Raw genomic sequence first — 20,982 nt, forward strand, 5'->3', positions numbered from 1 at the left:
AGATGAATAGTGTTTTACAATACAATAGGAATAAGAGGTGTGGAGGCTGTGATAAAACAACAAACAATTATTTAAGGTTTAAAACACAGGCACTGTTCAGTGCTCTAGAGCTGTCTGTCCCTCAGGATAGAACGGAAGGCTCCAAGTTTAATAAGTTCAGAGAGTTTCAGTTTAGTCTGTAGGGCATTCCATGCCATGGGGGCAGCAAAGCTGAAAGCTCTTTTTCCAAATTCAGTCCTTATCCGAGGAACAGATAAAACAAGAGTAATGCAAGAACATAAGGTATAGGAACTAATTTTTCTCTGCAATAAAGCGCACAAATAGTGAGGAATCAAGCCTAAATAAGACACATAAAGTCAATTTACTCTGAGTAAAAACATAAGTCCAAGGAAATAATTTTATATAAATCATTTATAAAAGTGACAACTTAAACAGTACACACATAGGCCAACATTAAAAAACAAATGATGAAAAACATTGAAAATAGATATTGTGTTTTAAATGTAGCTTTTAAATTAGCTTACAATTTCAAATTCAGAATACAGTTTAAGATCCTCATATTAACATACAAAGCAATCCATCATCAAGCACCCTCTTATATCTCCAACCTGCTCCACCCTTACATCCCCAGTAGACCCCTCAGATCCTCAGACCAGGGTCTGCTTGCTGTGCCTTGTGTCAGGCTTAAAAATAAGGGTGATCGTGCCTTTGAGCATGTGGCTCCATCTCTCTGGAACAGTCTTTCGCCCCAAGTGCGCTGTTCTGATTCGACTGGGACTTTTAAAAAGCAGCTTAAGACACATTTTTTTGTTATGGCTTTCCCCCTTCCATTGTAATTTGATGTTATTTTGTCTGCTTTATTTATTATCTTATTTATTGCTCATTGTATTGTCTTGTCGGCATTGATTCTCTGTAAAGCACTTTTTGACTATGTCTGTGAAAGGTGCTATACTAAATAAAGTTTACTTACTTACTACTTACAAGTTCAGTCAGGTCTTTTCACACCACTGCCAAGTCTGCATCTCAAATTATCTGCCAGGGTTTCTTTGAATCTTTCTGTGTTTTTAGGCTCAGACATACACAGCCAATAAACTTTTGTATTTCTTAAGACACAATAAAACATTTAGAGAATTTAGAGATGCAACTGAAAGTTACAACTTCAACTAGTCGATGACAAGAAGAAAAGATGAAAGAAGTGGAATTCACTGAAGAGAAATATTAGATTTATTAAAAGGTCAATCTTTGTTTTGCACTGAAGCTTGATCAAAAGTGTATGCGTGGTGGCACCAGGGGTACTTTGAAGTGTCTGGTAAAGATGAAACAAGTTTGTGTATCGTCTATTGCATTGAAAGAATGGTGAGGGCACTGGTGGCCTAGCGGTCTAAGCACCCCACATATAGAGGCTATAATCCTCGTCGCAGAGGTCGCCGGCTCGACTTCCGGCCGCCACCATCCGCTGCATGTCCTCCCCCACCCTCCACTTCCCACAATTCCTGTCTCTCCCAAAAATATAACTTTATAAAAAAAAAAAAAGGAAAGGTGACGTTCCCATGACATCTATTCGAATATGCTGCATATGTCTTGATTACAAAACTCCAGGATATCTGTTGTGATGAAACAGATGTTAAATTTAGAATTACTGAGGTGTGTCATTTAAGGTTTTGTTATTCGGACAACAAGGCATGGGCATGCAATCATAGTCTTACCAGAGTGAGTGCAGTTGAAAACACTTTCTACGTGGCTGTAGAACTCGTCTCCGAGGATGGAGCGGGAGGTCATGTGACTCGTGTGGACGAAACACTGAGTTGCATCTTTGAACAGCAGATCACTTTCTCCATACTGCTGAGACTCAAAGAGCTTGAACTCGGTGTTTGGGTTGGCTGCCAAAGTTTCCTGTACAGTTAAAAAAATAGAAACATATTAAGAATTTCAAAAGAGAAAATATCACGTTAGACAATTATCAATTCAAATCAACACAGGCTCATTTTAGACCTCTCTGTATAAGATAATATCTTCTGTTTTCTGTTTTTTTCTCATGGAATATTTGTCAAAGTTTCAAACTGCGGCAGAACGAGGAAACCCATCATATGAGCACACCTTTGACTTCATCAGGAAGTCATACACTCTTGCTGTGAGCACAGGTCGTGTCATGACGGTGTTCGGAGGGATGACTCCAAGGTTACAGCTCTCCCACTCTGACAGTGGCGCCCGACGACCATCACCACACAGCAGCTCAAAGTCTGACACTGCCCATCCGTCTGCCCAACCAGTGGAGCTTAAACCTGAACAGGTATAACGTGATAATGTGACACAATAAACATATAGTGCGTATTAGCATCAGTGTGTATTCAATGTCAGAGCTTTAACCGGAGCATCTCACTGAGGATGTTGGCCTGAAGCGTGTGCTGCTCAAGGAAAGCAACATCACCGTAGCTTTTACCGCTTGGATCACCAACAAGACACCTTAAATAATGAATGAGAGAATAAGGAGAAAACAATCAGATGATTTCACACATTTTTTTCACTTAGCCAGATCAGCCTGTCTCCAAGGTTTGAGCTTTTGTCATTGGTGTCAAACCAACACAGAGTTAACACCTGAATTCAAGATTTTTAAGCTCTTTGTCTGGCCCTCAGTCAACCCTTTAACCAGCACTATCAGTAACTGTAATGCATTAACAATGAATCACAACCTGTCCTAAGCTTAAAATGAAAGAACTACTCTACTAAAAGTGTAAAAAGGCAACTATATGTGAAAGGTTTTTCCATCTTAATGTGTATTATGACTTATAGGCAAGGCAAGGCAAGGCAACTTTATTTGTATAGCACATTTCATACACGAGGGCAACTCAATGTGCTTTACATTAAAACATTACAAACATTGGTAACATTCCGACAAGCATAAACGAGCACAATTAAAATGACAAATATAATAAAGCAGAAAAGAAAAGGAAAATTATAAATATATTAAAATTTTAATTAAAAATAGCACATAAAGTCAGTTAAAATGAGCTAAGATATGAAGTCTTAGTCTCTGATTTAATCCTTGATATATATTCTTAAGGTGATAGGAGGCTGACTTTGTAATTATAAGAATATTCATTGTGCATGCAGTGTTGACAGCTGCTCCCCAGAGGGCATAAACAGTCTTATGTTGTTGGTGGCACGTTATAAAGCATTATACAGCAATAAAACTTGGGGAAAATATGCTTTTCAAAGTTTTCATCAAAACTCTCTATCAATCCCACAGCAGCAATCACATGTGAAAAGAAAGACCTGGTTCATAGTATGCCATACCTTAATGCCCCCATGTTGCCATAAAACCGCTCATTGTGGTTGTCAGCGCAGCGTTTAGTGGCAGCCTCCCCTGTGCCTCCCATACACACTTTACACAGATTACCCTGAGAGCCTGGAAGACAGCCTTTCCAAAACACACTTTTGTACACTGAATAAACAAAAAGAGAGAGAAGGTTGAAGAGTGTGTGAGGCTGCATGAAATAATGTGCTGTGTTTAGAATGCCAGTTAAAGGAGCAGGCGACATCAGATGTGTCTCAAAAAGTACAATCCTTGCTAGGGTACCTTGGTCTGGGTCACAGGGGGAGCTGCTGTTGTGCTCCAGGCTCAGCGTGTGTCTGTACGGCAGCAGCCAGCCAGCAGGGCTGTACATGTGGCTGTGACAGGAGCGACGGCCTCCCAGGTTCCCGATGAAAACATTCCTGCTAGAACGCTTTGCCACCGCCACGGCCACCACAGAGGGAAGCACTGCAGAGAGACAGGCTTTGAATGTAAAAGCAATGATTGCATGAGATGGCAGAATTGTTTGTTGTTTACCTCACTGTCTCACCATCTGTCTCTAAGTGGGTCGATCCCTCAGCAGGAACACATTTTCTTTCTCTCTCTGAGAATGAAGAGGAAACACCGCAGACACATATCAATGTTTTTACCTGAAGAAGCAGCTACTCTCATCATCAATCTTATCTCACTTTTGCCTTTTAAAATGTAGAAATTTTAATTTGGCTGATCTTGCTTGAGTAAATTGGAGGCTCAGAACTGTATTTTGCTCTGTCTTAAAAGGTCCATACAGTGTAAAACACATATGTTGGATGTCAAGTGATGCAAATAGTTATGTCATTAAATTATATTAAATTAATATTTATTAAATGAAAATATCTTGATGACCCAAAGTAAAACTTTAGACAAAATTGAAAAATGAAAAAGTTGTATCTTATATAGATACATGTTTAACCTTAAAATCCTTCATGTAGGATGGATTGAATGCCATCAAGGTACAAATTTGAATTTTGAATTCATATTCTCAAAACATCTCACAGGTCCCAAAAGATAATTTTTCTGTCTTTTTGTCTGTATTGGACTGAACAGGTTGAGAGAGACAGAGAATGTGGGAAAGATTTAGGGATGATGTGCACCAAATCGTGTCAGGAATGGAAATGGATCCTGTCACAAGGACTATAGCCACTGCGGTATCAACTGAGCAAACCCGGTGCCCAAATACGTCTGTAATATCACCATAATTTATCATCACATTTTTTGTTCCTGAATTACATTTCATTATTTCATCTTGTCAATGCTCTTTTATTTTATTGCAAATGTATTGTATTATCTGTGCTGAGCTAGATAAAATTAAAAATGTTGTAAATTGATAGCAGAAGGCAAACATGTTTCCCCTAATATTTGGGCTTTGGCTTTAAACTGCTCGTTTTCTCAACTGATGGCCAAAAAAAAAGATAGAAGTTTTACACAGATATAAAAATACTGTCTCAAAACTTTATACAACATATTTGAGCAACTGAAATGAACTTAAAAAATGGCAAACCCATTAATTATCAAATTGTTTGGCAAAAGTTTTTTTTAGGACTAACGGAGTTTATCAATCAGAAACCAATCCAGATTTAGCCTCTTTTTTGTAGATAAAATCTGAGTATACTCTTTTAATAACAGAAAGTCTTACCATAATATTCAGTGACTACAGGGACCAGACCACATCTACCAGCTATGAAAGTGTGAGTGGCATCCAGTGATACAGCATCTACCTCGTCCCTCTGAAGCACAATGTGCAATGTTGGAAAGATAAACAACCTTTTTGTTTTTAGAGTGTAATAAATTACGTATACAATGTATTTTTCATAGTATGAATGACCTACCTTAATTTTCTCGATACAGTCACGCACTGAGATGGCTCTGACACACACCAAAGGGTCTGACTTTATATTGAGAGCCCACTGCTCACATTTCTTCTGCTCTGCATGGCTGATACAACACCACCGCACAACACTGTCCTCCAGAGAACTACCTGCACACAGGTTTGAAAATGTCATGAAGTCACACTCAGTCGTTTTGGAGTACAAGGAGTAACAATCACAAACAAATATTAGTATGAACTAATACTAATCATTACCTTCATGTCCGAGACCTTTGAGGAGAGCCACGTAATCAAGCCCAAGCACCTGGCTGACATCCATGTCGTCTGGCAGAACAGAGAGTTTATCTGTCACATCTTTGAAAAGAAGGTCGTTTTCTCCAAAAGAAGATGAGTTAAACAGCTGGAAGCGCTGCCTCTCTCGTCCTCGAAGGCCAAACAGCATCTGAACAACAATAAATAAATAGGGTCAAAAAGGAAACAAAAGTCATGTAGCACAGACACAGAGTTTGAGAACGCACCTGCACTGTGGTAAGGAATTTGCGAGCCATCTTGCGAAAGTTGAATCTGGTGACCATGCCTGCTCCTGGACCTCGACCCAGATTACAGGTTCTGTAGTGGCTGAGAGGAGCCTGAGTGCCGTCCGTACAAAGTAACCTGAACTCATCTTTATCCCTGTCTGAGAGGACAAACAGGAGATGAAGAGAGAGAGATAAATTATAGACTTCACTCTCTCAAACAATTATTGTCAATTTGAGGATATTGTAAACATGGCAGCAGTTTCTACTTTTTTTGTTGATGATGACATCAACTAAAGTATGCCTAAGTAAATACTGCGTAAGTAAGTAGGCTCAGAATACACTCATTGTATTACACTATGTTGTGTTGTGACTGTTGCCATGATTTAGTATTATTGACATATGTAAATCAGATGCCACCCCCAAACAGAAATGTACTTAACTGGAAAACAGTTTTTTTTTTAAAACAAGGTTTTCTAGTAGTTATAGATGTTAATTTTCTCTCCAATTTTTGTTGATGCTTGATGACACTTCTAGTTTTGAATTTTCAATATGACAAGTCGTGTTCCCAGAGGCTTTAATAACAATCTGGGACTCTGATATGTCCCAGATGTGTTTTGATTGAACGCATGATAAATTGGTTGTAATTTAACACATTTAAGAATATAAAATCTGTTTTTTTATTATCCTTATAAACACAAGTATACTTGGATCTAAATTTGTTTTTTTTTCTTTCAATAAATCATAATTCATACAGTTTGTTAATTAGCTGAGGTTTATAGCCTTGTGTAACTGGTACCCCTGAGGCACATGTATACCAGTTAGGAATCACTTGTGAAGTTAAATAGTGAATTTTTTTACCCTCCTCTCTTTATAGTATGAGAGACAATACCAACAGTGTAGAGCTGACTGGAAATAAAACGAGAGGACAATATGCAGTAAAGTGAATAGTGTAACCAGAGACCATGCAATGAGAAAAGTTTGAGAGTGATGATACTGAAGTCCATTAGAGGATTGTTCACCTTCAATACTTTCAAGAGCTAAATGATCCACAAATGCAACATCGCCTGTCCCACTCCTGAGGCATCTGTAACGAGTACACAGAGCAGAAGAGGAAGTAAATGGCTATACTGTAATGTCTAATGATACATTTGAATCATAGGAAATGTGTATCATAAGTTGAGAGCTTGTCCTCAACCTGAGGGCTCCTTGGCTGTTGTAGAACGGCTCACTGTGAGATGTTTCACAGTGGTAATTCTTCTGGCGGATGTAAGACTTCTGGCCTTGGCACAGAGCGCACAGAGCTGGAGCCATGGCAGCAGCTCCAGGGATACAGCTGCCACTGAAAAAGGTACTGACGTCTGCTCAAGAGGAGAAAAACAAGTCAGGGGGAATGAAACGACAGAATAGAAAGAGGAAACTTCCAGACTGCAGTGTCAGTCCATTACCCTGACTTAGAGGCTGCTCCTTTGACCAGCTCAGGTAGTTGCGGGACATCAGGAAGCCGAGAGGAAGACTCCATCCAGCTGTCCATCGAACCCCACTGTGACAGCTCCTGTGGCCCTGCAGGGAGCGTATGTCCAGACTTCTGTTTCTCACCACAGCCACTGACAGAATACAGCCTCCTATAGGATGAAACACAGACACAGACAGTGGTAATTTTGCAGAGACATGGTGAAAAGTCTCAGGGATGTGGGGTCAACCTACCGTCGCTGTAAATCTCTTTGGCGATGGCAACCAGGCCAAACTGCTTGACAGCGGAGTAAACTTCTCCTGCATCTAGCGTCACTATATCAGCACGGTTAGCCTGACACAGAGAATTAATGGATTACTACAGAATAAGATGTTATTATAGTGAAGTTTCTTTAAAGACCTTCATTATAAATCTCCTCCAGGAGTCGATAATGATTCATCAAGGAGGAATTTAAAGCTTTAGACTCTCCCAGATGTTGTTGATGCTTCAACATTAATTTTAAACAGCACTGTAACATTGCCATGAAACACAGCTGCACATGTTATCATCTAATTAGATCAAGGAAGGCCTTTTGCTGAAGCACATTCATTCAATTATGGCAGCTGTCTTAATGAAAACACTACATGCCAATGGTTTTGTCCCGGCCTGTAGCATTAATCATGTTTTCTTAGATTACACACAATAACAATGGACATTTTAAAACAGCTTGTAATCAGGAGTATCTCTACACTGCAACACTAAGTTTGAGTATATATGGTGGCTAATAAGGGACAAGAAAGTGCTGTTAAAAAAGGAGAAGCTTTGTTTCAGGTTATATGGAAACAGTTGCTCTGCATTTAGGAGCATTGTCAACTTTGAAATGATCTCTTCAGTAGGTACCTTTGCCTTTTTTCCCAAAGCTCCTGCGAGGAACTTTTAGTTTGGGTTGATTTTGGCACCCTTAGACAAATTGGTGCCTCTGAGCTTGTTCTACACAAGTGTTAGTCTGATCCCTCTTTTTTTCAGCAGTAACATGTACCACTCCTTGAGAATCTTTGCCATGAGAACTGTAATCAAAGGCTGTTTCTGCAGCATGCTGTCATTCATTTCATCTGACATGGCTATAGTGGTTACAATCAATTAAAATTACTGTATCAAAAGATCAGTCTTGCTTTTGTAGTTCAAGTAGAAGTACAAATAGAGTATTCATTGTTTTGTAACCAGTTAAAATGCCTCTCAGAAATTAACAATATCATGAATCCTGATCCAAAAATGTTAGAAAAGCAGAAATATTGATTAACTCTGAAATATTGATGTAAACCTCAAAAATTAAATAACTCCAGAACTTTTTGCCTAAATAGTTCTTATTCATAACCTGAACTAAACAAGCCTCAGGAGGACACCTGTGAGACATTAAACAACAAAGTTACTTTTTGATCATACAAGAGTGAGATTCAAAACAGCCACAGTATTTATGTAAAAACATGACTCACCCTGATCTTGTCGATGCAGTCAGTTGTGCTGGACGCTCGGATGCACGAGAGTCTGGCAAAAGCTGCCACAGCAGCGGGCGGCAGCACTGCCACCAGAGCTTTGGCGAGCTCTGCACACTTCCTGTGCTCAGGATCAGACACTGTGCACCACCTCATCTTCTTAGCTTACATGTCAGGGGGAGATCAATCAGTATGAGTTCATCAGAAGGTTAACTTTTGAATTTTCTTAACCCTCCTGTTGTGTTGCGGGTCAATTTGACCCATTTTAAAGTTCAAAAATCAGCATATATAATAATTTATCACTTCATAAAAAAAATTCTAAATAAAATTAACAAAAATATAAGTCATGTAAAACAGTTGTAATTGTATTTAGGGCTTTCCAATGTACATTAAAAAAAGTTTTAACATGGATTTTCATAAAAAACGAGTGAATTATCCTCATTGAACCATGATCTGTGAGAATTAAAAAACACAGTTGCACTAAATATTGATTTTAATTGTAAGTTATTGATTTAATAATGAGATTAAAAAATGTTTATTGGTATTTTTTGGGGTTCTGACACTTTTGGATCATTAAATATGCCCCGGGTCAAATTGACCCAGGAACATTATTGCTCTCCCTAAGAAACGAACATAACAGGAGAGTTGTGTTGAAGTAAGGTTCATGTATTTAATGCGTTACTTGGTACACCCATTCATAAAAAATAAAAAAGGTCCAAATGTCTTTAGGATTCAAAATGATTGAATTAGCTTTTAATAATATTCAAAACAATTCTACAAACTTGCCATCAGCAGCAAAATTTAACAACAAAATACAAAAATATTTTACAACAAGAGAGTGATGTCTTTATACAATATCTTTATAAAATAGTTCAACTACTCTAGTCACATAACTTACCTCTTATGCAGCCGACAAAGATGAGAAAGAGTATAAAGGCATTAAGTCCTCGCATACTGCCCTGCTGTGGATTGAATATGTCTACTTTAGTCTGCAGAGAACAACAGACAGCTGTGCTTCTGTGAGTCTCAAACCCCTGACGCTCGTGAATACACCTCCGAAAGTATCAGAGGCACTTGAACTGACCAATGAATAGAAAATCTATTGCGCAAGGGCAGCTCCTCTGAAAACAGTTAAGTCACTCTTTCCCACATATGGATCATATTTAGCACCATGTGTTACAAGAACGACCTCTAACCACAGTTTGTGTTTGTAGATCTTAAGCGTGGTGGATGTATCTGTGAAAGCTGCTGTAGGCAATCTGCCAGATATGTTTCTGGAGATGCTCAGTCAGTTTGAATTTTACTGGATATTTAACATGAAGATATAACATTTCTGGGGAATGGGCTCATCAATTTTTCCAATGTGCAATTTAACAAATAAGCAACCTGTGCAAAAGGTCACACCTCCCAAATGCTCCTGCAGCGACCTTTATTTTGAAGGTCCCAAGTTTGACCCAAGGAGTCAAAAAGCCACACATGGGCACCTTTCTGTTCAGAGTGATGCAGCTGGTCGGAGATGTCTCTTCTTCCCTCACCATCCTATTCCATAGTTTTTGTGCGTCCATAAGAGTATACGTAGTTTTAATCATTGTTTAGTCATCAGTTTGGTTTAGTAGTTCAATATCATCAATTATGTTCATATACAGTCTATGGTTCATATATTGTGTTGTATAAATAGATATTTCAGTGTTAATTGATTCGGTGCCATCTTGTCTGGTAAGCAGTCACGTCCCCTTAGGGACTAACAACATTTTCTTGGGTTTTATATATATGTGTGTGTGGTAGAGGCAGTGGTAGTAATGCATGTGCTAGTTTGGTGACTGTCCCTAGGAAGTTGGAGTGTAGTTCAGTTTTTGTTCATTGTTTTCCATTGTTCACAATCATATAAAATTTCTTATTATGTTATTATTTGTACAGAATTCATGTTTATATACATTGTATTCTTCTTTTAGAAACCACATTCAATGTCAAAGAAAATAAAAAGAGTGGAAAACTAAAGAGTGTGTGTGTCAGCCATCCATAACATTCATGTTCTGACCAGACAAGCTGTGACGATTGCAGCCTTTCATAGAGAATCACCAGCTAAGGGTACAACACAGTGTGGTCTCAGTGCACCAACGCCAAGAGCAGTCCGTAAATGCTGAATCCTCTCAGCATGAAGCAGCATCATTGGTTTCCGTTTACCCAGGTCAGTGGAGAGACGGGCGATGCGCTCCTCCAACTGTCAAACACATCAGAAATATCAACTGTGACTCGAGTAGAACTGTGTCAGTGATTTTATACAGTTTCCCCTCCTGTGACCTCTGACCTCTTTCCACAGCTGATGATATATGGTTCAAATGCAATGTAAAAAGAATGCATGCAGAATGTAAAACATCAGTGTGGGTCATTTGGGTATCAAACTAAGATGACTTTTCTAATGACTTGCACCTCTGGAGCCCTGACTCTCTTTTTAATTATTAGTTACAGTAAGACACTTTGCTGGCTCTGTGATTACTAAATTAAAATAAATCCCATACATCAATATTATTTATGAGAAGCACCACATTGGCAAACTCAATCCATCTGCCTTACCCTATTTCTGGTTGGTTATTTCCTGCTTCTCCCTTTTAATTAAACTCCACCTTCACTTAATATTAAGTGCTAATTTACAGACTATTTTGATGGTAACAAAACAATTATGGGTCAAGGTTGAAACAACTTAATCACCACTATATTAGGATGGAATACATGAAGTTGAAGGGACATATAAATGTGTCAGTTTGTTCTAAATTATCATCTTACTTCCTTCAGCTCTTCACAAACAGTGCTCTTGTCCATTTGTTCATCTTTTCCACTTGTCTGCAGCCAACTTTGTAACACCTGTCTCAGCTTTTGCCAAGCCCTGAAAGAACACACACGCACAATCAGTTAGGGGGTAGACAATGTGTTTTATGTTTGGAAAAGCTGTGCTTGCTAATATCTAACCGGAGCTGCTTCCTGTCCTGTTGGTACGTCTGCATGTGGGTCTGGATCTTAACAAGTTCACTGGTCAGAGATGAAGTTGAATGAGTTATGGCTTCTCCTGCTTCTAGAGTTTCTCCACTGGATGCTCTCAGATGGACATCTTAAAGAAGCAAAACAGTAACTTGTTCAGACATTTCAATGCAGCAATAATCCAGGATAGATAATATGTTATGTATAATGTTCACTTTAGATGATTTGAGGCTGAGACTTGCAGAAACTATACCTGGGTAAGCTGATGATTGTTGTTTCAAAGCAGGAATAAGTGGAGGCTTTCCCAACTTGAAAAACAAAACAAATAGGTGATAAAACTTGAGGTAATTAACTTAAAGCGATAGTTTGGGGTTTTTTTTATTAACAGAGGTATTCGTGAATAGTGAGTGTATTATCTAGAGGACGCCAGCTCGGCCCTTTGTTGAGAAGAAGTGGTAAAGAAGTCTGGTCAGTTTCTCAACAAAGGGCCAAGCTAACCCAGATCCCCATTGGGTAAGACCCTTACTCTTGCAAAGTGTCTCATACAAGCCCACTTTAAATATAAAAAAAAGGATTATTCCTTTAATTGAGCATTCCATGCATCCTGACAGGTCAAACAGGTTATTACCATGTCTTGAGTCCCGGTGGTCATGAAAGCAGAGGGGGGTAAAAGAACGTCTTGGTTTTCCTGAGGACATTCTGCTGTGGCAACATGGATTTCTGAGGTTGGCACAGAAGGTATGCTGATGCTCTGATGTGTGGAGGTGACCAAGTCTTTGGCAGAATGGACGTAGGAGGACAAAGTATGATTGTGCTCCTCTGGACAGAGCTTGGAGGGTTTTGGTGCTGCTTTTGCGCCAGAATGCTCCTGAGGGCTAGAAAACAAGAAAAGAGTGGACCGGAGTTTTAACCTGATGTTGTCAATTTAGTATGATTACTAATTTGAGACCTCATGTTTATTTTTAATTAATGTTGAAAGAGGGGGAATACTTTGTCTTTATTGGAGACTCAAACAGTTCTTCACAGCGGCGTGGCTGACGTCGATGTGAACGGCTGAGCAGTCTGAAAAAGAGAAGGAGAAAGCATTCTGTGATTCTGTTCCCATGTGCTGCACGCTGATTCAAAGCCTGTCAGGTGCTCAGACTCACAGCTTCCTCAGATCCCTGTCTTCAACTCCCTGCTCCACTGAGTCAGATGGGGAGACACTCTCCAGTCCAGTCAAACAGAAGGTCACAATCTTCTTTGGCGGCTGACCTTTGACCTCTTTTTCTTTCTGTGGTTTACACAGAGCTCGCTGCTTCCAACGCAGAGCACAGCGCTTCACCACTCTCTGCAGATGTCGGGACCTCTGTAGGACACAGGGAGGATTCAATATGGCACTCAAATTGAATGTTTCAGATCACACAAATGAATAAATACAGATTCCAACCTGCTCTTCGCTGTGTTGTGTTAGGCTTGTCGTGAGATCGCTCATGTGAGCAGCGTATGTGAGGATGCACGTCACGCCCTCCCTGAGCAGCTGGTCTCGGTAAACCTCTGCAGCTCTGGCGGCCTGCTCTTGTTTCCTGCGTTGCTCTGTGACCCAGAGCCGCCATCCACACAGTACCTGCAGAATGAGCACAAAACAGAATCAGGAAAACACCTGAGCACCAAAATCTACAGGTTCTCCTTTTAGCAGCAAGAGAAGAATGCGCTGGCAGGTGTTACCTTGGCCTGCAGAGAGAGGGACCAGTGCCAGAGAGCTCGCTGCGTCTGTTGCGCATCTCTCCGTCTGTGCTGCAGCTGTGAGCAGGAAGGAAACCAAAGTCACGGTCAAGAGTTCATCTGCAATAAATTAAACCTCATATATCAGACTGACTGTCTGATCTTCATTCAGATTCATTCTAATGTACCATACAGGAAAGCTTTGTACAAATTAAACAGTGCCAGTTCTCTAAATCTCCCTGTCCTTTTGGCTCAGTTTGTCTATTTTAAAGGGCTATTCCAGGAATTTAGTGTCTCAAATTGGCATCAGGTTTGAGGACATGTGACAGACAATTATTCAAAACTGTGTTTAAAAAATGTAAGTACTTTAATAGTCTATGTAGGTCAATTCAAGGGGGAAAAAAGCTCAATCTTGGAAAAGGTTTTTCTTCGAGTTTGACAGAGATCATCCAAAGTTATTAGGGCATTAAAAAATATCAAACTGCTCCTTATAAGAAGCAATATTACTGTAATGTATAAAATGAATAACCTCCAAGATGCTACATTGTTTGTGTATAAAAGAATACCCACAAACCTTTATTCTCCACTGTTCGAAGTACGTCTGGTACATCTTTAACCTCAGTAACAATATTCCCTGCCGTTTCATAATCTGTGGAATAACCAAATTAATTACAAAATTCATTCTCCAGCATTAAACCAACACTGTGGCTTTATACAACTGTTACTGCATGGTGAAGTAACCTTGTTTTTACGACACTTGCAGCGATGCTTGTTCCATGCTTTCATTGCTTTAGAAAGAAGTTTGGACTCATGGTGCCGTCTGGCTTTTTCCATGCAGATCCTCTCTCTCCGAGCCGCCCTGGTCTGCTTCCTCCACTGTCTGAAAGTCCGCAGCAGCCGAACTTAACGTAGGATACATCAAGTTAAAGAGTGCACAATGCGTGACAATGCAAATGTGCATGATCTGAAAAGTCAAATACTGACACAACATACATCAGAGTCGGTGTAGTAATGTGCATGATTTTGGTCAATAAGCTGTCAGCAGTAGGATAAGGGAGAACTCAAATCACATCAGAAAATGCTTCCCCCTATTAATCTGTGAGAAATGCACATAACCTAATAGATCTAATGAAATTAACTTTGATCTGTACCTTCATTTATGGACCTCTGAGCCCTGCTGACTGCCTCCCTCTGCTGGAGGTGCTTTGACACTGCGTGTTGTGTTGCTTCTTTCCAGGCAAGAAACACCTGACAGATTGAATACAAAACCTGCAATAAGTGAAGGCTTCAACCGTGGTAATATAAGGACATTCTGCATGTAAGGGCACCAAATTACTTGACAACCTTAAGCTGAAGGACATGGCCATAGTGATCCTGTGCTTGTTGCTCCATGAACCTGACCTTTGCCAGTAGCACAGTGTTCCCTCTCCAATCACAGAGAAGCTTCCTAAAGAGGAATATAATTCAGATTGAAGATGATAGTTCAAATTTTTGAAATAAGACTAAAGCAGCTGGCGGATTCCTATCTAAGACTTCAAACTTAGAATTGAAAAAAAATGAATTTAGTACATAGAATTTTTATTTTGAATATCTAAGTTCAATACCTGCAAGAGTTCTCTTTTTGTTGTCTGTGCAGTTCCTCTGCATGACTATAAAGTCGAGACATCTGCAGGGTGCGTTCCTGTGAATACAGCAAGTCACAGATTGAATCAGCTTTAACATCATCTTTATAATTGAAAGCTTTAAAAAAAAAAAAAAAATCATTTGATTACAAATTGCTGTTTACCTTCCAAGCCACAAATGTGTGTTTTAGGTGTTTAACTTCATGGTAACACTGCATCTGCTGGAGTTTGCCTTTTTTCACATGCTGGCTACGAACAAACTGAGCAGACACAAGTTACTAACACATTTAAAGACAGACACAGACACAGACACAGACACACAGACACACAGACACACACACACACACACACACACACACACACACACACACACACACACACACACACACACACACACACACACACACACACACACACACACACACGGTGGAATCTGTCTTTCTACTTCCTGGACGTATTAATCCAATGAGAAGTTTTTAAATGAAACATACGTAGGCCTTATCCATAGACTGTATAAAATATGGACATAGTATCCGTGACGTCACCCATCTGTGTCTGAAGAGCTGTTTTGAGGCCAATCATCGGCGGGAGCCATATAACTGCTTTCTAGCCAGTGTGATGTAAAGAGGCGGGCTTTGAGCCTCCTCGCCAACAGCTACAGTGTTCCCGTCTGTCAGCTGTGCCTCTCATTGGAAGACTCGTAATCTCAATATCTTCGAAATTGTCGCGTTTGAAAAAAATTCTTCCCCCCTACAGTGTGTGCCGATCGGGAAATGAGCTATCCAGACTACACTTGTCTTTTGTACCAGGCTGTAAACATGTTTATTTCTGCTGTAAAGATCGTCTTTTTTGAATTGGTGTGCATGTGGTTTCCGGTACTTCCGAAGCCAGCCTCAAGTGGATCCTTGATGAACTCCAGTTTATAACACTTCTGCATTGGACTCATAGTTTTAGACCGGAGGTTGCCGCTTGGTCTTATCACAGAACAACTCACAGGCAGACACAGGTTTCAGTGGTTCAACATGGTCCCATGTTTATCAAAAGGCATCTAAAGAGGTGTGAGTAGATGCAATTCAGAATGAAACACTGAAAGATCACACTCACCTTTTTCCAATTTTCCACAGCCCATCTCATGTTGCTCAGGTTGCCCTGGTGACAGGCCTTCTGCTCTCGATTTCTCCTAATGTGCAAACAATCATAGTTAAAAAAAACTGTATGTGTTAACCAACAGACCAGATTTTTCTAAACTCTACCAGTTTTTCCTCCACCTGTCTCGTATCTCTGAGCTGTTGTCCTTCCACTGCGTCATTGTCTTGTGAAGCAGTCGGTGTTGGTACAGGAGCTCTGCAGCCTCTTGTTTCTCCTCTTCTATGATCTGCTGCTCTGTGCGCTGCCTCCAGTGACTCCATGCTCTCTGCAGGTGGCCTCGCTCCTCGTGCAAGATTGCCTGATAACAGTGAGTTACCAGTCAGTAGATCATCCAAAGCGCTGCACTTTGAGTCAATAATGTGCAATATTTGATTTGTTCTTTTATTTACTGCAAGCATACCATCCTCTCAGAGAGCATCAGCTCCTTGTGCTTCTCTGATCGTCCCCACCAGGTGTAAAACACCCATGAATACTGACGCTGTCTGATAACACAGGGTTCATAGAAAATAAAGAAGAAACACCAGACTAATAAACCCTGTTATGAGTGGAAATCAATTACAGTATGAACAAAATTTAAGGATAGGGTGACTCACTGATTAAAGACTGCTGCCTTGTGTCTCCTCTCTTTATTGAGCTTTCTCTGCAGAGCAAATTCATTCCACGAGTTGAAACACTGAGGCACCATGCGTTCAGCAAACCAAAGGTCTGCATGGTGCTCCAATTCCTGCAGAAAAACATGATGGCATTGTGTTTGATAAACTATTCATGAAACTGGGTCACAAGGGTATCCCTTCCTTACTGATAAAATACATTTTGAATGAGTTTTAAACTGTTATGTTATGTTAAAAATGCTTTAAGACATTTTATGATTATTAGTGGGAGTAGTAACTGAGCGGGCTGCACGGTGGTGCAATTTCTCCTGGCCAAAAAACCCATAAAATGCATTAAAATTAAAGACACATACAGCAAGGGATAAACCCCAACATAAGCTTGGACTTATAACATCTATCCTTTTTATATAACATATTCATTCATGCAAGGATGCATCAAAAACTTTCTAAACATTTCCTAATAGACGAGACACAATCAAGATTCTACCCTCTCAACAATACTAAATGCTGTCTCTTATTTATCTATTTTTTTGCCCTACTTTTGAGCATGAATTCCTTATAAAAGCTATTCCACAGGTTTACCCCTTAATGGATAAGAAATTATGCTTCCTTCCTCTTCTTTTTTTTGTAAACGTTCATATGTTAGCATTGATCACATCTTGAATCATAACAAACCTGCATGTGTCTCTGTTCAGCTAGTTTCTCTCTCCAGTGTTGTAAGCAACGGGTCAGCAGGGATGTGCTGCAAGTCGAAAAGAAACCAAGTCAAAAATGTAACCAAATTCATGCAAAAGAACACACAACTTGGTGATTCATGTTTGCAGCTTGGATTTTGAATCCTCTACATCTTTTAAACTCTCTGGCATGAAGACGGCTACAGACTAGTAAATGCAAATAAAAGCACCGGTATTTAGTCAGTGCTGTTTCAGTCATGGGTTGAAAACTCCTGTCTTCAGCCTCCTCCAGACGTTCACCCCACAGCCTCCAATGCTTTGTTTTCATCTTTCAAAAAAGACAAACATTTCATCCTTTAGAAGACTTGAAGACTTTACTCATAGCATATATTTGAAACTCTAGAAACATGATGTGGTGCTCAATAATTACAGTTTGATGATACTGTTGGACAGCCATGTTGTTGTTCAGTCGATGTGTTTTTTTTCCTGATAACGTTGAGAGAAAGTCCCTGAAAACCAGCACACTGGAACAGAAAAACACAGCAATCAATACAATTATTTTTAAACTCTCCAGTTATATGCAACTGCTTTATTTCACACATGATCTCACCAGCAGATGATGATGATGATGTTGAGCTGCAATCCTGTCTTTTTCTGCATCTTCTCTGCACAGCATTATATCTAGAAAAATGCTTAAGAATCAAACAACTGTGTTGATAATAATTAGCTCTCACTATCCCTCACAGGACTGAATATGGTTACATTGCTAGTTGGTATGGAAATATAAAGTTAGCATGATATGTATGTAAATAGGATACAAGCTCTCCAGTGCTCCAGTGCTCTGCGCTTGTTGTTCTGTAAGGCTAAACTCTCTGCAGCTTGCAGGCGATCCTCCTCATTCTGTTTGTCAAGCAACACACTTTTCCATTTGCTCCAACACATCAGCAACAGGTGATGGTGGTGGGCATGCTGCGCAACAGCTACAAAGATATGAAGAAAGGGATTATCAAGTTCAGAATAGTACTCTAATAAATGTCACAAACATGATTGATAGTTACCTTGTGACCCTTTCTTGGTTTGGACACAAGACACATAACATTTCCAGCGGTGCAATGTTTTTCTTTTCAAGTTGAGGATGAAGTGAAGTGCAGCTTTGGATTCCTTATCTTTCCGACAAAGAGCTGCTGTGTGCTTTTCTTTCCACTGACACCAGGCCTTTGATAGAGATACCACACAAAATTCATAATACAGAAATAAGTATTAAATTATTGCACAGTACTGTTAAGAAAATGTTTGCATGAGACCATGTCCTACCTTGTGCTGTAAAGATATCTCCTTCTGTTTTAATGCTTGTTTCTCTAAACTGTACAAGTTCTGCTGGTGCTGCAGCCGAGTCTGCCACAATCTCCAAGCTAAACTGTGTAGGTAAAAATACAAAAACACAACAGTGTTAAAAACAATAACGCACACCCTATATCTGAAGATGTGATGGTAAATACAATCTTCTTACTGCAGAGTTGTGAGTCGGTTTAGCTCTAGGGCAGATCTAAGCATCCTTTTCTTAATGCACTTCAGGTCTGTGAAAACTTCCCATCTGTCCAACACTAGACGCATCCTTTTCCTGTCAGCTAGTTAGAAAAACACAGTGATTAGAGACATTGTTTAATATCTAACAGCACACAAGGCCCTAAGATGAAGTTATCTCTCATTGTATCAGCCACAATCATACCAAACAATTGAGCATTTTGGAGTTTGTTCTTCTTTTCCCTCTGCAGTGACACAAACATCTGCCAGTGATGGAACACCAAGTTACACAGATAATACCTGGAACACAAAAATATTTATCTAGCACACATATGTCTGCTGTTTATGACTAGATGAATAATGCACGTGTGTTGTGTCAGCACTGTGTACCTGTGGTGACACTCAGCCCGCATGGCAAGACTCCACTCCCTCCTGCACGTCCACCATTCATCTCTCCATCCTTCAAAGGCTCGTCTTAGGACCACGCTGTTATAGTGGGACCTGCAACATGCAATATTTCCTTAGGTTTACAAACTCGGGTAGACAGGACTTTTAAAAGTGGAAAACAGATGGTAACCCTTCTTGTTTAGATAAAAACCTACTAAATTACTTCCATTATGCAATATTAATCTCAGAATCAGCTTTATTGGCCAGGTATGATTGAACCGGCTTGAACACACAAGGAATTTGACTTTATATAACAACAACAACAACAACAACAACTACTATAAACACCAAAGAATAACAAATAGGCGTGGCTAATATGTACAGGCTCAAAACAATATATAATAGTGCAGTGGTGAGTAGTGCAAAGATGCTGACGTGAACGTGAGGTAGTTTTACATTAAGAACAGTATGTAGATTATAGTTAAATAATAAAATAAATAATAATATGGAATTCTGCTTAATATAACTTTACTTTGCTTTATGGGGAAGAATGCGGCCAAACGTCCTCTGGATCCATATCTTGACGAACTTTCTTGCCAAGTGCCTGTAGTGATTAAAAAGAAAAGTTATAACTTACAAGATCCAGATGCCACAAGGAGCTGAAATTCAGTTTGTTGAGTATCCCAGCACCTTATTCGGAGTTCCTTGAGTCTCCCACCCTTGTTCCAGCTGTATCCAACTCGATAAGGAATCTTTCTAGAGTGGACTTTGCAAACCTGTTTAGATAGACCAGCACCAACAGTGTTTTGTCGTGGTTTTACTGAGTATGGCTTTCCGTCCTTACTTTGCATTATTCCGAGTCAAGTACAGATCCTACGTACAGACCTTTTATTTACAGTCTATGGTACAGACCTGTCATATCACATTACATTGGAGGTTAAAGCAGTAAAGAACGGAGCCATTCGTATGTGACAGACTCAACATTCGTCAATCTCGTGAACGGATTGTTTGGGTAACCAAGTGGCGCGCGCTTGTTTTTCACTGTGACGTGAACACGGAAGTGAGCTGGAGTCTATGGTAGGCTGAATGGGCCAAATTCAATCTCTTATTTTAAGCGATTTAATTTGAAACTCGTTTGTTTACACTTTCACTACGTTAAAAATAAAAACAACGGCATGTACGGTGTTTTAGAACGTATATTGTAGTGCTGGGCGATACGGCGATACCACCCTTGTATGATTCGATACGATACCGAATACTTTTCTGGCAACTTATTCAGTACCCGATACCGATACTATCAGTGATTTAAAAAAAAATAATGAAATGCAACGATTGAAAGACAACTCCCATGACAAATACTGTTCATTAAACAACTTTAATATGCAAATCCTTTGGTGGCATTTTTTAAACAAGGTAATAAATTTAGGAAAACACACATAAAAAAAACCAAAAAACAGGTCTTTTCTTCCTGCATAGGTCAGACTATATAACCAATAATATATATATATATATATATATATATATATATATATATATATATATATATATATACATATAATATATATATATATATATATTATATGTATATATATATATATGTGTGTGTGTGTGTGTGTGTGTGTGTGTGTGTTTGTGTGTGTTGTAGATATGCTTATTTTTTACCTCTTCAATTTTAATTTTAATTGCTAATAGCTTTTTAATAATTGTTAATTTAT

General features: G+C 39.4%; 2 protein-coding genes across 2 annotated transcripts; both read right to left on the reverse strand.

The window, feature by feature from the left end:
* Positions 1–1,503: 1,503 nt before the first annotated feature.
* Positions 1,504–9,772, reverse strand: zgc:172271 (uncharacterized protein LOC100000381 homolog). Its single transcript, XM_034685724.1, is given in 18 exon segments — positions 1,504–1,604; positions 1,707–1,893; positions 2,098–2,282; positions 2,381–2,463; positions 3,295–3,442; positions 3,578–3,760; positions 3,843–3,896; positions 4,968–5,058; positions 5,161–5,309; positions 5,415–5,601; positions 5,678–5,835; positions 6,697–6,761; positions 6,873–7,035; positions 7,123–7,299; positions 7,382–7,481; positions 8,621–8,784; positions 9,519–9,582; positions 9,614–9,772. Coding segments are annotated over 18 exon segments (2,364 nt in total). The 3' UTR covers positions 1,504–1,557.
* Positions 9,773–10,505: 733 nt separating this feature from the next.
* On the reverse strand, positions 10,506–20,368 carry sfi1 (SFI1 centrin binding protein). Its single transcript, XM_034685627.1, is given in 32 exon segments — positions 10,506–10,841; positions 11,405–11,504; positions 11,588–11,726; positions 11,850–11,904; positions 12,225–12,471; positions 12,587–12,658; positions 12,745–12,944; positions 13,026–13,202; positions 13,304–13,378; positions 13,875–13,949; positions 14,042–14,202; positions 14,452–14,548; positions 14,645–14,747; positions 14,905–14,981; positions 15,087–15,182; positions 16,027–16,102; positions 16,191–16,369; positions 16,472–16,553; positions 16,665–16,795; positions 17,358–17,424; positions 17,587–17,684; positions 17,787–17,840; positions 17,842–17,880; positions 17,967–18,037; positions 18,175–18,336; positions 18,415–18,571; positions 18,671–18,773; positions 18,867–18,984; positions 19,086–19,180; positions 19,271–19,381; positions 19,800–19,871; positions 19,958–20,368. Coding segments are annotated over 32 exon segments (3,606 nt in total). The 5' UTR covers positions 20,119–20,368; the 3' UTR covers positions 10,506–10,685.
* Between the last annotated feature and the right edge of the window lie 614 nt (positions 20,369–20,982).

Source organism: Notolabrus celidotus, chromosome 1 (genome assembly GCF_009762535.1).
Source record: "Notolabrus celidotus isolate fNotCel1 chromosome 1, fNotCel1.pri, whole genome shotgun sequence".
In the NCBI taxonomy this organism is placed as follows: domain Eukaryota; kingdom Metazoa; phylum Chordata; class Actinopteri; order Labriformes; family Labridae; genus Notolabrus; species Notolabrus celidotus.